Source organism: Phoenix dactylifera, chromosome 16 (genome assembly GCF_051530095.1).
Source record: "Phoenix dactylifera cultivar Ajwa chromosome 16, Ajwa_hap1_PhDact_Kaust_v1.1, whole genome shotgun sequence".
Lineage (NCBI taxonomy): Eukaryota > Viridiplantae > Streptophyta > Magnoliopsida > Arecales > Arecaceae > Phoenix > Phoenix dactylifera.
Genome location: NC_143205.1, coordinates 17,981,887 through 17,998,588, shown reverse-complemented (window position 1 = coordinate 17,998,588; position 16,702 = coordinate 17,981,887). Strand labels below are relative to the sequence as shown.

General features: G+C 38.8%; 2 protein-coding genes across 4 annotated transcripts; one reads left to right on the top strand and one right to left on the bottom strand.

Annotated features, from left to right (window-relative positions):
- Positions 1 to 312: 312 nt before the first annotated feature.
- LOC103701164 (U-box domain-containing protein 15-like) lies at positions 313 to 4,504 on the bottom strand. Its single transcript, XM_039115048.3, has 4 exons — positions 3,846 to 4,504; positions 3,640 to 3,756; positions 1,562 to 1,987; positions 313 to 1,472 (listed from the first exon to the last, which is right to left on the bottom strand). Exons 1-4 carry the CDS (start codon positions 4,296 to 4,298, stop codon positions 432 to 434), a joined length of 2,037 nt encoding a protein of 678 aa, XP_038970976.3. The 5' UTR covers positions 4,299 to 4,504; the 3' UTR covers positions 313 to 431.
- A 4,397-nt stretch (positions 4,505 to 8,901) lies between these two features.
- Positions 8,902 to 12,584, top strand: LOC103701098 (cyclin-B2-2-like). 3 transcript variants are annotated; one of them, XM_039115046.3, is made up of 12 exons: positions 8,902 to 9,120; positions 9,275 to 9,338; positions 9,493 to 9,616; positions 9,702 to 9,761; positions 9,843 to 9,879; positions 9,978 to 10,142; positions 10,246 to 10,386; positions 10,920 to 11,009; positions 11,118 to 11,339; positions 11,596 to 11,694; positions 11,787 to 11,965; positions 12,079 to 12,584. In XM_039115046.3, the coding sequence occupies exons 2-12, from the start codon at positions 9,284 to 9,286 to the stop codon at positions 12,221 to 12,223; spliced, it is 1,317 nt and encodes a 438-aa protein (XP_038970974.3). In that variant the 5' UTR covers positions 8,902 to 9,120; positions 9,275 to 9,283; the 3' UTR covers positions 12,224 to 12,584. The 3 variants fall into 3 exon arrangements, with proteins under 3 accessions (XP_038970974.3, XP_008781288.4, XP_089784070.1); XM_008783066.6 differs by having other exon boundaries at positions 8,959 to 9,120; positions 9,484 to 9,616; XM_089927944.1 differs by lacking the exons at positions 8,902 to 9,120; positions 9,493 to 9,616.
- The last annotated feature ends 4,118 nt before the right edge of the window (positions 12,585 to 16,702 follow it).

Here is a 16,702-nt window from a genome sequence, read left to right as displayed (position 1 = left end):
GATGTAGTAAAGCGCCGCTAGTAAGATATATGGCAGATCACATGATGAAAAAGAATCATCTATTTGTAAGATAGAAGATGTGGCGACTATCCACAAGATACTGCATTCTATGGTACAAAAGAATTCCGTATCAGATAATATGTATGCGATCTTAACCGAAGTATTATCTTAGTGGTCACATCTTCTGATTTTCCAAACAAAAGGCCTAGGGTTTGGATGTTGAATCATATTATTGCATGAGTCAACTTTTACAGCCCAGCCTCTTGAAAACAAATTAGTATAGAACTGAGAAGAAAACTTTAGGGCATTCACTAAATTGGAAGTAAGAGTATTGAATTTTAAGCGGAAAGCATTGCGAGGAATATATCCATTTTGCTGCTTTTACATGTGAAGAAAAACAAGGGTGGCTAGACAATGAGACTTCCCAAGCTTCATTGTACTTGTTCACACTTGCTGATTAAGGCTTTTGCTTTCCTTTGAGCTCTGTCAGTTCCACTTTTTACGATCTCATCTAGGTGGTCATGAACGCCAAGCTGGATTGCAGCTGATAAGAGTGATGAATTATGCGATCCCAGTTCGAGAAGAACAGAGAGTGCACATTCCTTGTTTTTGGGGGTCCCTTCTTTGATGAATTCTACAAGGGTTTGAATGAATGATTGCTGGCCTATAGCATTGCACCCATCAGGATGTAATGTTAGAAGAAAAAGTATTGAGAGAGCTTCATCAGCCATACCCAGGTTCGTTTCACCCAGTACTTGAAGTACAGGTGCTATAATGCCAGCTTCTATGGCTCTAGCCTTGTTTTTACTGTTTAGAACCAAATTGAAGAGTGCAGTAGCAGCATCCTTTTTGCCTCTAATTGTCCCATTTTGCAACAAATCTATCAATGGTGGCATACCATTCAAATTCCCAATCATCAGCTTGATCTCATCAACCATAGACAGGCTGAACAAGGCTGCTGCTGAATTCTCTTTAGCTGGCACAGTGCCTGTCTTCAGAATCTCGATAATAGAAGGAACGGCTCCTTCTTTAGCAATAAGCTTCTTGTTCCCTTCATCTATTGATAAATTCAACAAAGCAGTCACAGTGTTCTCTTGAATTTTAGAATCAGGATATGTTAGAAGACTGACCAGGGCAGGGATCCCTCCATTCTGAGCAATTGCAAGTCTGTGATCAGGGTTCTCTTTCGAAAGCATACGGATCTTCTTAACCGCCCTTCGCTGCTTATCAAGATGGATAGAAGAAAGATCCTCAACTAGTGATGAGATTTCTTCTTCATGATCTGCAGCCTCAGAGTCAAGATCCGTCTCTTTTTTCAGTAATTCAACTTTGTTCTTCTCACACCACTGCAGAATTAAGTTTCGGAGGGCATAGTTAGGTGCCAGTGAAAGATGGGACAAAGTTTGCCTAGTCTTTGGGCAGGTTCGATGTCCAGCATCCAACCATATCTGTATACTTCGTCTTTCAAATGTCTGGAACAAGAAGAAATGGAAGAATTTGTCAGGAAATATTGTCAATTTATACAATGAACGAGCAATAACCTTTGAACTATTCGAAGCACCTGCCCTGTTGCAACGATGACAGGATCTGTCATGATCTCTAAAGATATTGGACAGAGGAAATCATTAGGAATCACCAAAGATGGACACTTTTCCAGATACTTAGGCAAGGCAACTTCACTTAGCCCATTACTGTCTTCAATGCCGGCAATTTGTTTGAATCTATCCAATAGGTCAATGATCTGCTGAGTACTTTCAGCATTTTGACTGCATCTATCTTTAATTAGCTTTTTTATAGCCATTGTTTCTGCTCTTAAATCTGGGAGAGCCTGCAGCTGTAATCTACTAGCCAGCCTTTCTAGTACTGCTCTATCTACATCCAAATCCTCCTTTCCAGAGAGTACAACCATAAGATCCATAGCCAACTCCATGTCTTGCGTATCTGTCCTCCTCTTGGCCCTTTCAAGTTGCACATTCATGAGCTCAACCTGACAGCATGAATATCAGAAATGTAACTCATAATGTGAAGGATCACATTACATATAACGTGAATATTTCTAAGGTTGCAATGAAATATGCCAAACAAACATCAAATTCAGAGCAAACCATACTCAAAATGTAAAGGTGAAGATACAAGATCTAATCTCCATGGCAAGAAACTTCACACTGATGACTCAAGTTTATTTTAGTCTGACCACAATTAATAAAATAAAAAGTGAGAAAAATAAATGATGAGATTCCTTCATGGAAAAAAGAAAGAAAAAAAAGAAATAAAGAAGGAGATATATGATCTCTGAAGGGTAGACATAGATAATGCACAAGGGAGCCAGAGCTTTGAACATGTCTGAAGACTTCATGTGAACTATTTGTTGAACTTGAAAACTGAATCACTTAAATTTGGGTCTTCCTTTTTTATTTTGAATTTTAAATCTTCTACAGCTTTTGAACATTGAATTATTTCAGTAGGTATTAAAAACTTGGGATGAATTAAAATATAGGCAAATACTTCCTTGTGCTCATGTTTACATATTACATTCAAGGGCGACTTCCATCAAGCAAAAGCCTTTTGCTACAAAATTAAGATACAGCAATCAAATTTGGTGCAGCAAGTCTAGAACTATAATAGAATGTTTGAGTTTAAGTTATAGGTAACCTCCTGGTTCAAACTTATCCACCAAGGCAAGCAGGCAACAAAATAGATAGAAAATATTCCATTTTACCATTATCATTATCACATAATATACAAATGCAACAAATGATAATTTATACAATGAAGTGGACCAGCAGCACATCGTCTATTCAATCCTAAACTACAATTAGAGAGATGGAAATTACGGTATCACTTATTAATTAACTTTATACACTCCTAAATTAGAAACAAGCTATTTTCCCAAATATAAGAAGAAGCAATGATAGAGGCAAAAAGTAAATCAATAATACCACATCATTTCAATAAATCCAACACATGTCATCCGCAGACTTCAATAAACCATACCTTGCAGCAACAAGACGCATCTTATAATTGATTTTGACAATCATAAGCAACATGTTATACTAATCTAAAAGTGGACACATAACCATATTTTCTTTTTTTCTAATTATTGGTCAGAGAAAAGTGGAGATGACCCACCCAAGATATGTAGCATAGATCCTAGTACTTTGGAATGCACCACCAAAGACTCACCCCGCAACCTTCTGAAAGGCGAGAAGGGGTATGAGCACTAATTGTATTTCTCCCATTATGCGCAGAACCATAATCAAAATATTTAAACTCATACTTTCAGCCAATCAATAACCATATCTTCCAGCCAAATCCCCAATTTACCAATAATCTCTCCCTTCAGACAATCCAAGACCCTTCAGTTCTTCTTGCATTGCATAAAATGAAACAAACCCATGCAGCTTGGAAACATATCATTTCTTACCAAAATATATCATCAATGCAAAATAATCTTTTTTAAGTAAATATACAAGACTTATTTGTAAGAATTTAGTTCATATTACCTACAAAACTTAATTAGAACCATCAAAGATTAATAAAGCTGGAAACACATTAATAAAGATTAACGAACCAGAGAAAATATCATGAAATGGAGAATTTTTTAACATCATAAACAATTTAAAGGGCCGAGAGACCCACTTGCTCTTCCACTTCGTCCGTAATGCGGAGCTCATGGTACGGCATCCCAGCCAATGCACGATTCAACTTTTCATAGACCGCACGGAATTTGCCCACGACCGCCTCACTTTCCAGTGCCTGATCCCAAAAGGATTCAACTTGTTTCATTTTCTCAGTCAAAAGATATGCAATTTTTCGCCTTCAAGTCATCCAAAACAAGCACTCACCAAATAGATCTTACTCCCATCATGACAGCACCTCAGAAGCTTCTTTGCATCAGAGAATGCCTCAGCGAGATCACATAGCCGTGCAAAAGCTGTGTCGGAGATGGGGGTCTCGAGCTCCTTGATCTCCTCGAGCAGAGGCGCCACCAGCTGGAGCCGGCGGACGAGGTTGAAGCACTCCTTCCTTTGCGTCCGCCGGAATTCACCGAACGACCGGGCCGTATCGATCACCTCCAGCATCTCCCGGGTCAGGTCCTCCTGGTCGTGCTCTCTTTCCATCAACCTCTTCCCTTCTCCTCCTCCGCCGCCTCCATCTCCACCTCTGGCGACGGCTCCCTCCTCCGGCATTGCGGTCACCTTCTCCTCCGCCTCCCCGATCGTCGATTTCAAGCTTTGGCGACAAATTTGGTTGACTCTCAAGAGGGGGCCGGAGACGGAGACGGGATCGGTCGTCATGGTGAGGTAATGGAGCACGAAAGAGAGAGATTGAGACGATAGCAAATGTGGAAGAGGAGGCGGAGGGAAGGGTGGCGGAGGACTCCGCGGAGGCGATAGATGGAGAATATTTTTCGCGCGGGTTTGGTGGGTTTTAAAGGGAAGTCCTATGCCACCAGTAGCACGGTTAGAACGAGGATTTGTTTTCACCGGCGCAGTATAGGTTCCGATCGAGCGGACATCATTAAATATTGAAAATCAAAATCAGATGCCTTTCGTATGCACATGCATAACGCCATCTAATTCAGCTGAGATAACGCTGGAAGAATGTACTCACACGTAGAATAGCCCACAGATCGAGAAGGATATGAGCAAAATTTATACATTGAACATTTCCTGGTAGAAGAGAAGCTAGTAGGTGTGAGGACCTGTGCGGGCGTGTGTTTAGTCCCACATCAGTTATTCGCTGGGTAGATCTTGGGTACTTATACAGGATCAAGGAACCCAAACAATACCTTCCGGCTAGCCATTTTGGGCGAGGTCCTGGGTTGTTACAAATGGTATCAGAGCGGACCCGGCCCATAACTTATGTGGACTAGGAAATATTGCAGCATGAATCCATTAGGGTTGACCACGGACAGATCGTGGTGTTTGTGATTAGATTTGAATGGATTTGAACCCTTAGCCTGACGAGGACGTCAGGGCTTGAACGGGGGAGTATGTGAGGACCCGTGCGGGCGTGTGTTTAGTCCCACATCGGTTATTCGCTGGGTAGATCTTGGGTACTTATATAGGATCAAGGAACCCAAACAATACCTTCCGGCTAGCCATTTTGGCCGAGGTCCTGGGTTGTTACAGTAGGAGCTGCTATGCGGGTTTCTCTCCCCATCCTATTTTTCACCAAAAAAAAATCCTATATATATATATATATATATATATATATATATATATATATATATATATATATATATATATATATTAAATCCATTTTTATTGAGAAGAAAATGTGCTAAACACTATCTCTCTCTCTTTTTGTTAATTTCAAACTTAATTAAGAAAATGCTTCATTCATTACCAAAAGAATAAATGCTTATTGCATCTGATCTGGAATAACCAGAAGCCACACCCCACTGAATGTATATGTGGTCCATCATGTACCGTCCAAGATCATCAGTTCAACATTTGGTGCGATCTGATGGTCTATGTAATATAATCATAACCTTGATCATCAAGTCTTATTGTTATAGAGTTTTATTTAGATCTTTTTACTATAGTTTAACAAGATTTTATGATGGGCGCTCAATCTAATACCAGTCGTTCACATTTCTCATCTGGACTCGAGATTAGTCATGGCAGCATCGGAGAGTATGCATTATATGAGTTGATGTATAATAATCCATGATATGTTTTTTTATTGACGTGACCGATCAGCTGCAAATAGAATCTTAATAGCTAAGATATTGTAGCAAGACTTGCATGCCATATGGATGAATCCTTTTTTTAAGATCTGCCTGGCATGCAAGCTCTTATATTGGATCTGTTGTGGTTCAAATTTAGCCCGAGGGTGGCCACGCCAGAGGAGTCGAGGGAGCTGCCAGCTAGAACGGAGAAAAGAGAGCCACCTTCTGTGCAACAGCGTGCCTGCACAAAGCCTCACCGGTGGTTCCGGTGAGGGCCCTCCGACGTTCCAGTTAGAGTGGATCTTCGTTAGTCCAAAAGTTCCCCCCTTAGCGTTACCTGATGGGGCTATTTATAGTCTCCGTAGAGGTGTCCAGATGGCGAAGGTATGACTCGTCCTCATTATGGGAGGAGATGGGTTTTAGACAGATAGCGTACAGCTAGAGCTTGTTTGAAGCACAGATATAGGCCGTTCCTATGAGCAGTAAGGCGTTGATAAGTGTAACGGGATATGATTGGAGCAGCATAGCGTTGTCCAATCATAGTACTTAGATTAGTGGATGAACGGTATCATAGTAACATACTAACATTGATACACCAAGCTTGACATGCGAAGGGGGAAAATGTGCTAGTTCATGTTGGGCACAAATTATTGCAGAATGATGGAAGTTGCAAGAGAGGTCAAATGCATGTCTCCAGTAAATCGCGTCGTTCCTCCAGTACAATTCATGAGAGTAGTAGGATTTCAAGGGGGGTCTTCGATCTCACTTAGCAACCCTGATCCACCATTACACTATATAATTTTGTAATTAAAATTTTATAAATTAAATCATTCTAAATTTTAAAAAATGGCCAATTTCAATGTACCTTGGGAGTCCTGCAAGCTATCAAATAATACCAATAGCATGTTTTTCCCATACGTTATTTCACTTATATGTGAATGAATGGGCCATAATGATAGCATGGAAAATGAGAAGCAATTTGGGTAGTCACCTTGCAAATTGTATTAACCATGGAATCCACTCTTGTGATGCGCATGAGTGCAATAAACATGGGACATACATCACGCACTTGGACCCTCTCAACATAATCCATCCGAGTTTGCGCTTGCTGACCGATGCCAAGATAAACCAAATTCCTACAAAAATGGTTGATCATCTCTCCATACGCATGCTGGTGTTTGTGAAATATGACACTAGACAGAATTTCCATTATCAAAGTAGGTATTAGCAAGAAGTGGTTCCAAAGATGTTATGAATCTCATCAGAATTTCTATAGAAATTAACATCTAACATTCAGTGTATTTCAAATTAATCATATGTGTCAAGTTGATGGCTCATTTTAGCAGCGAATCATCATCTCTCATGTCTAGCAGATGCGGTACCATCAAACATATTCTATGAATCCCCATGTAATAGAGGACTCTACTTGTGATTTCCTTTAGGAGTAATGATTCTATCACGCCCAAATTGGATAGCATGAGCCAAGCATATAGTAGATGGCCACACATTTATAGAGTTTAGTCTTACAGGACATGCAAGGCCTACCTTTTTCATATTCATATATCATCCAAATACTGGAGTAGTGGTAGCAAAAGCAATAGTTGATCTAATAATTTTCAAACGAAAGTCTACAATCTCAAGAAATCAATAAAAAAATTTCATACAAATGTCTGATCATATTTATTCTTTCAAAAGAACTAATAGGTATCGTCTAGATCCTAGATTCCTCTCTGCTCAGTCCCAACCCCAGCTACTCCTCCATATCTAGAAAGGTGGTGGCCGATGGTAGATGGCTAGCGCTTCGATAGACGGTCTCATCGAATGGATTGATTCTGTTACAATGATCAGTTTAAAACAAGAAGTTTACTTTAAAATGAAATATAACAAATTGATAGAATCAAAATTCTTATACCTATTAAATGACAAGGAGAGAGAAAACTAAGCCCCACTCTAAAATTCAGAAAAATTAGAAAGAGAATTATAAAAAAATCGACTCTTCTTAATTATTTTTGAAAATTATTAAAAAAGGAAAAAATATTCCCCTCTATGGTCGTGTAAAAAAAAGAAATAATATTTAATCGCTAATATTTTCCTTATACGACTCGTTATAATCCAAACTAAAATTTTGTTCAAAATGAAAAAAAAAATTCATATTTTCCTCCTCGAACCCTTGATAATTCAAAATAAATTTTGTATATGAAAAGGAAAAAAATCTGAAATATATTTTTTTCTTAAAAAGGAAAAAATTTGTTCAAATGGGAAAAAATGTTTCATAATCCAAAATAAATTTTGTTCCTTCTATGACTCTTCATAATAATTTTATCTAAATATTATTTAAATCCGAATTTGAGAATCCTCTATGTTTCGTTTGTCCTCTATGTTTCGTTTGTCAAAGGACTCTTCATAATAATTTTATCTAAACATTATTTCAGTTCAAATTCAAGTATCCGCCACATTCCATTCCTCATACAAAAGAAATTAGAACTAAATTTGAAATAAATTTCATTGAAAAAGGAATGCACAAAAAAAAAAGCTACCACGTGTGCAAAAAATACTAAGTCATGCAAAAAAAAAAAAAAATCATTTAATAAGGTATTTTCAAAAAGAAAAAAACACCACGAACACAAATAATGCTGACTAGATTGCTAGCATCGTACACGGGCAACTCAAAAAAGAAAACTCAACATATATCAATTTTAACATTCATCTATAATTTCATCACTCTTCCGACTTCATAATCTTTATACCGACATCTTATTATTACTCGTGCTATTGTTGCTATTATTATTCTTATTGTTGTTATAGTTATTATCAGGCCCGTGCTATTTCTGGCTAAGAAAGCGTCATTTGGTTTTCTATTTAGCATTCATTCTTCATTCCATGCAAACCAGATGACATATTAAAAAATAAAAAGGGAAGGAGCGGTGCAATAGGACCATGTGAGGGAACAGGGTGGTGGCGACTAATCCAAGGAAGAAGTAGCGAAAAAATAAAGCTGACCGAACCCTAACCATAGGCTCGTAGCACCACCCACCACCAAAGATTTTGAAAGCACGTGCCAAGATATAGCCGTTAAAGCCCCTCTTGCCCCATTCACTAGCCGTTGGTTTTAAATAAAGTATCCCTTCACCCCATCCAACGGCTACTATTCACTAGCCGTTGGTTTTAAATGAATCATCCGCGGACAGTATCCGTTGTTTTCGTTCTCCCCCCCCCTTTCATACATCGAATTCCTCCGTTCTTTTTCGTCTTTTAATCCCCCTTTCTCTCGCCTCCCAATCGCCTAATCGAGCTTACACACACACACAGAGAGAGAGAGAGAGAGAGAGAGTTCCATTCTTGGGGTTCTTGCTTCTTTGGCTCCCTTTCTCCTTAGCGTCTTCCAAGAGGAATTCTAAGGAAGGCCGGGGTCGAATTTGCCGGAGCCAAGGAGTTCATCAGAGGTTATGATCGATCTCTTGGAATAGATTTTTGGATATTGTCTTTTGGTTGCTTTTTGTGGGATCCTTGGTTTCCTTTTCAAAATTTTCTGATTTGGGTTTAAAGATTCCGGGCTTGGACAGGTTTCTTGAATTAGTTTATATTCACTTACTGCAGATTTTAGCAATGGACAGAGTTGGTGAGAATCATAGAGGCATGATAAAATCATCCAGTGCCCGAGGTATGATCGCAGTTTTTCTGGATTTCATGGTTTCTTTTATGGGATTAGCTCAAGATTTGGACTTTACCTCCGGGACCCTAGCTGAGGAATCCCAAATTCGTTCTTTTTTATTTGATTTGATTATAATTTGGAAAAAAATGCAAAGGTGTTCCAGTGGAGGGCGTGAAATTTGGCGCAGACGTGGGGAATAATAACAATAGAAGAGCACTTAGGGATATTAGAAACTTTGTGGGCGTTCCCCCCTATCCAAGTGCAGTGAGCAAGAGGGGGTTGCAGGAGTAATTAACCGAATCCTAATCTTTTTGTGATCTATTTGAATGCTTCTAAGTCTAATTACTAAGTTTTTTTGCTTTATACTTTTAGTACGAGCATTGTGGATGATAAGAACCCACAAAATTTTGTCAGCCGGCGACCAATGACAAGGTTGGAAGCCCTCGTATGTTTCTTTATGCCAATTTTTTGGTTTCTTTTATTTTTAATAATATTTGATGGACTGCCATGTAGGAGATTTGCAGCTTCCTTGGCAAACCAATCACACCAGGTACTTTCAATTGATAAAGTGAGAATGTAGTAGTAGGTTAATTTGTTACTTGATCATGGATGATTGATCCCTTAGTTGGATGATTTATGTTGATATAGGTTTCTAGTGCAAGGCTTCAGCCAATTGGGAGCGAGAGACAGAAGAAACCCTTGTCATCGTCTCCCAGTTCTAGTGCCTTGGATGCTTCTACTGCCATAGATGTGGATGATTTCAAGTCAGCCAATGACCTACCTCTGCCTATGATTGAGGAGATGGAAGAAGTGGTTTGTGCTCACCTGTCATATTTTGAGATAGATCTTCGAATTTTTCTGAAGTCTCTTACCTTTGATTATAGATAACTCTGACTGCGGATAAAACTACTTCTAGGAAAATTGTGAGCTCAAGGAGGTAGAAATGGAGGATCTAGAGGAGGAGCCTATTCCAGATATTGACAGTTGTGATGCCAAAAATCCTTTGGCAGTTGTTGAGTACGTGGAGGACATCTACAACTTCTATAGACAGTCCGAGGTGAACTTTGACCCCTCCTGGATTCCAGTTATGATATTAGATGGACCGAATTACCAGTACTTCAAAATTCCTTGTCTATTTTATGTTTAACACATGTTTTGGTATGAAAAAAGAGTTGATCTGGTTAAATCCAATCATCTTAAGCTCCCTAATGTTTATACAACCAACTTGAATCTATTTCTTGTCTATTTTATGTTTAACACATGTTTTGGTATGAGCAAAGAGTTGATCTGGTTAAATCCAATCATCTTAAGCTCCCTAATGTTTATACAACCAACTTGAATCAATTTTTTTCTTCATATGACAACCCATTGTCATGGGTGTAACCCATGTATGTTGTTTGATGATAGAATGCCAAGCTTGCAAAAGCTATGTAAAATTTAAGACTTATGAAGTTGCAGCTAAAGTGATTGTTAACTCGATTTCCTAGTTCAGCAAAGAACAACAGATTAATATTTGTTAGACTGATTCTGGAGCTTTTTGAAAGCATCCCCTTATGACATAACAGAAATGTTGGCTCATGTGTTGTGCAGGATTTAGGTTGTGTCTGCCCTAACTATATGTCAAACCAGTTTGACATCAATGAGAAGATGCGTGCCATTTTGATTGACTGGCTCATAGAGGTTAGACACTTTTTCCTTAACATCAAATTCTTTTTTTCACATATGAGTCGGTTCATTCTCCATCTTTTTAGATTCCTAATTTGCTCCAATTTCTTTTTTCTCTCACAGGTGCACTACAAATTTGAACTTATGGATGAGACACTATTTCTAACTGTTAACATCATTGACAGATTTTTAGCACGTCAATCAGTTGTAAGGAAGAAACTCCAGTTGGTAGGAGTGACAGCCATGCTTCTTGCATGCAAATATGAAGAAGTCTGTGTTCCTGTTGTGGAGGACCTAATCCTAATTTCAGACCGTGCTTACACCAGGCAAGAGGTTCTAGAAATGGTAATGACTTTGAAATTAAATATTAAGTATGCATGCATTGGCTTGATGAAACTATATATCCTATGTTTCACATCCATCGTGAAATTACCACCCATTGTCTAAATTGTAGAATAAAAATTCTTAGTCTATTGTAATATTTATGGGATTACTTAATATTTGGAGTTTGCTTTCTGTTTGTTTATTACATCTATTGTAAGTGCTAATGGGTTCTGATTTCATCTCATTTTAATTCTTTCCATGTTGGTAAATGCAACAGGAGAGGTTGATAGTCAACACCTTGCAATTCAGCATGTCTGTGCCAACTCCTTATGTTTTCATGAGGAGGTTCCTCAAAGCAGCTGAGTCTGACAGGAAGGTATACTTTGTTGGATAAACAACTAGCATGAAAAGAAAATTTTCTGAATTTAGTGACAGTTCTTGACTAAGAGATTTTTTGCATTGAAACAGCAAGAATTTCTATCTTTTTTCATTATTGAGCTCTGCCTTGTTGAGTGCCAAATGCTCAAGTTTCGCCCTTCATTGTTGGCCGCCGCCGCTGTCTACACTGCTCAGTGTACTCTTAAAGGGTTCAAGCACTGGAGTAGGGCTAGCGAGCTGCATACAAATTACTCAGAAGACCAGCTTTTGTGAGCTCTCTTTTTCCTGTGTGTTTGCCAGTGAATAAGTTAAACTCCAGTATTTTCTGTTTAATGTGCTACAGCACTCTGCTGACATTTGTATGCTTTGGCTCCCATTCCAGAGAGTGCTCTAGGATGATGGTGGAATTCCATCAGAAAGCAGGACATGGGAAGCTTACCGGAGTATACCGGAAATATAGCACGTTTAAGTTCGGGTGTGCAGCAAAATCTGAACCAGCCCATTTTCTGATGGATTCAAGAGCCTAGAACTGGGTCATTAAGAACTCAATGCAGATTTTTTAGCAGATATCATTAAGGAGGTTAATGATGATTAACAATATCGTCCAACTTCATGAAGGTGATGTGCAATGGATGACTGCTCTGAGTATGTGCAACATTAGTTGCTAAATTTTGCAACAGATGTTGCAACAGATAGCTGGAGTGAGTATTATGTGTGTTTGATACTTTACCATGACATCTTTATGCTGATGTGTGCGTTCCATAATTTAGAGAATTTACGGATTCAATTTATCAGATTTAGGTGTTAAAAGTTGATGTAGAGATAATTCATTGCATATTTCACCATTTCCAAGTGGCAAATAAAAATATTTTTTTTTTTCTGGTTCAATCTCTCTAAAATTATTTTCTCTGAGGTAAATCTTCCGACTGTTAGATATACTCGACAATTTGTCAATTTAGTACAGTGAGCAGATCTTACATTTCAATTCAGGTGACCTGTTGATTGTTTGTTCATTGAATCTTAATAAATATCATTACAAGAATATTGATTTACCACACTGGATAGATATGCTGATGAATGTACAATATTAAGATTTTTGTACTAGATTATAGTGATTACAAAATCAGATATTTTGCTTGAAGATTTTTACAGGATAGACACACTAATTATAATATTAAAAAGATTTTTGAGTCAAGGGTTTTTTGGCTTACTGCTTACATCAAAAGATCCTGTTCTTGCAACATCGTACTAAAGAATTTCACATACCTATGATTTTTCAAATCGTCGTGAGCCAGAACGAATGGTAACTTAGGAAATCGGTTCTAGCAAAGCTAGAACCTCTCATATATTACTGGGTTGATGGACCTCTCATATATTACTGGGTTGTTGTAGTTGCAATAATGGTGTGCATAATTTGACATGTTCTTGCCACATTGGTTGTACTAAAGAATTTGATATCTCTGCAATTTTTTCAATGTTTAATTCAGCTTGTGGGCAGAAATAAATGGTAACTTGTAACGGAGTTCTAGCCTTTGCTTGAGGTATGATTCTCTTCTCGAAGTAATAGAGAGAGTTTTTTTCGGTATGTAGTGTAGTTCCGCGAGCTAGGAGTGCATCATCGGGGCAGGGCGAAAACGAACAGAACATAGGGTTATCACTTCTTGTTTCTTTTGTTTGTTTATGTCCAGTATGTTGTCTGTATTTCTTTTTAAGCTTATCTTATCCGGGGGCTACTGTTCTAGAGCAGAAAATGACAGTTTTTTGCTGCTGATCTCCCATCGAGATAATGTACAATGTACATTATTACACACAATATGAAGTCAAATTTACTTAATCCCTATCATTGACTTCCTTTTCTTTTTAATTATGTCAATTGAATATCACCCACATTTTTGGTGGAAAATTATGAAGCAAGTATTTGAAATGACTGAACATAGCAACTGTAGTTACTGAACTTCTACACTAATATTGGAAAAGAAAATATTACAATGCCGCATAGCAATAGTTACTGAATTTAGGGAGTATTTGCAACTAGAGATACATTGTAATAGAAATTGCATACATGTGAAATGACAACATTTGTAGTTGCATGCAGCTGCTTTTTCTTCTTTTTTTTGGATGCATGCAACTATAGTTCTTTGCAACTCAATTTGATTTGTTTGGGGAGTTGCAATTGAAAATTGTGTAGGCATAGAAGGCCTACATATTCCTCTCAGACATTTTATCAAATTCTTCCTGCAAACAAGTTGTTGATAAGAATGTCGGATCATGAACTTCAGTTGTGCGGGGCGCCTCTTGTATGGATTTAAAAGTATCAATTTTGCTCACCCGAGGATTCTCGTAGGAAAAGCAATCAGGTAGGTTCTTCAAGTAGCACGTTGGTAGTGAGAGGAAGATAGATAAAGAAAGGATTTGGTGCACAAAAGCAAAAGAACGGTAGTGATTCTTTGGGTGATAGTGATGTTGAAGAGGGTTATTACAGTCCTTGAAAGTATGGGCACTTTTGATGATGCTAGGATTTTGGATTAAGAAAGTTCTTACTATGTTTGCACCATAAGAGATTATTATTTTTTTTTTGATTCCTTTGAGATAAAGAAAGGTACTATTTAGATAGTCGATGGTTTAGTTTGTGATTTCAGTGGTGTTGGAACATCAAAGATCTGATGTTTGATAAAGGCAGTGTGCATTCGGGAAAGGCGAGGTATGTCTCTAAGATATGCAAGAATCTAATTTTGCTTGGTGCGTTTGACTCCAAATGCTATGGATCTTTATGATGAGGTGGAGTTTTGAAGGTGATATGGGGCATCATAGTGTTGATTAAGGCCAAGAAGTGCAGGAATATAAATTGGACATAGTTGCAAGTGGAGTTCGGAGATAGTGCATACAATCAAGTGGAGATGTGATGTTGGGATGTAGTCTCAGGTATACAATCATGGAAGTGTCACTTTTACCACGACAATAGATTTGGTTTACCCAATTAGTTTTAGAAAAGCAATGCTGTAGGTCAGGCATGTCTTTCGGGAGGCGAACCAAGCTGCAGATTGGGTCGCCTCATTTCTGTGGATCCAACAGTCCTCTGTTCCTTTTGCTTTGTGTAGGCTTCTTGCTAGTGATGTAGCTGGTTGCGCTCATGCGAACAGTGAGCAGTCGATGTACCAAAAAAAAAAAAAAAGCAATGCTGTAGGTGGTAAGACAAGTGGATTTGACCGAAGCTCAGATTCGTGGCAAGCTAGGAAGTGAGCTAGTTGTTACCCTAGAGATGGTAGATTTGGGGCTCTGCAAGATCTCCTGGTTTGGCTTGACAGTAGAAGCCAAGTTGGAGATTCTTGAGAAAAGTGGTTTCTTGTTACCAAATTATCACATAGAGTACAAGAGAAAATCAGGCTATGCATCGTAGCAAAGTGGAGTGTCCATTTCCAGCTTGATGCTTGGGGCTTGACTAGACAGAGAGAGCAAGACAATGCCTCATCTTCTCTTATAAAAGGTGGGGGTCATGCAACATAAAAACTGGTGCAAAGAATTGGGTTCTATGGCTCTAACGGCCGTGGGTGAGTGAAAAAATAGAGAAGGAAGGAAATGGAAGAGGGGAAGAGAAGAAGAAACAAAAGAAGAGAGAGGAGGGATAAGGAGTAGGTGAGAGAGGAAAAATTACAGATGACCGTGCTTTTTAAGTTGAATTGAGTTCTGATTTTTATATCAAGACCTTCTCTCAATTAGAATCAAACTCCACATTTCTCCCTAATATATGGTATCAGAGCCAATGGATGATAATCCTGGAAAAAATCTCTAAATTGTAAAGGAACTAGAATTGGTGGCTCTTTTAAAAAAGGATAAGAGGCTAGCCAGTAAAGTCGAGTCATGGTAGTCGCCGTATGCCAAGTGGGTGTGGCAAAGGAGCTCCACGGAGTAAGGTATTGGGTTTGAGTGCAACCTTGAGCATGGTTCTTGAAAATGTGGACTCTCATAAGGGTGTATTAAAACTTATGACTCTTGAAGAGCTAATAACTTTTTGACTTAAGCAGTAACACACTATGTCAAAGTGTAGTTCTTGAAAAGTAGGTTGTTGGACTGAAGCGGAGATTCATGGTGCACTCAAGAAGAGTAATTGACCGCAGAGCCTGATCAGATGGTGGTGGATTCGATCAGAGTGAGAATTGAGTCAGCACACATAAAAAAGAAAAGATTATTGAGGATCATGTGTGAAGTTTAGTCCCACATAAAATAATTAGTGGAAGGTATTCTCCTGATCGGCCTTAACCGTAGATAAAGACATTTCCACTTGTTCGTTATGCACCCACCATAGGTAATATATCTAGGTTGTAAACAAAGCAGCTATAATTATATAATAAGCTCAACATGCTTCAAAAAATAATAATGGAAATAGCATTGACACCATTAATTGGGGTAGATATATACTTTAAGGTGCTTAAGTGAGAAAAGTACCATCACTTAAGATTAAAATATTCCAATGCAGCATAATTAAACATGTTCATGGAGATCAAAAATTCCCTAGCTTTAATGAGTTCGAATCCTCTCTGGTCCGTGTTTTGAACCATAGAAGGTCATGTATGTTTGGATAAGAGGTTCGGGGTGAGTTGCCCAACCAAACGTACACAGCGCCCTGCGAAAGGATCCTGACTCTGGTTCTAATTAATCCCAGATCAGTGGAAAGATAAAAGAACGTCACCTAGGGTTTAGGGCTAAAGCAAACAAAATCTTCTCGATTTACAAAAAGTTGACTCCACGGCAAGATCCTCGATCCTAGCTATGCGGAAGATCGCCCCATCTCCCTCAAAATCCCCTGATACTCCTCCGAGTCCTCCATCGCATCTCTCCCCCTTCCTACCGCCTGCAAGCTCGTCCGCCATCGGCCGGAAGTCCGCCAATAATGGCGTCCCTTCCGCATCATCGACCAGCTCCGGCGAGACCCGCGGCTCCCGTAGCCAGGCCACCAGCTTCTCAGCATTGCGGCACGCCATCGCCGCGATTCTCTTCAGCGACAGGAC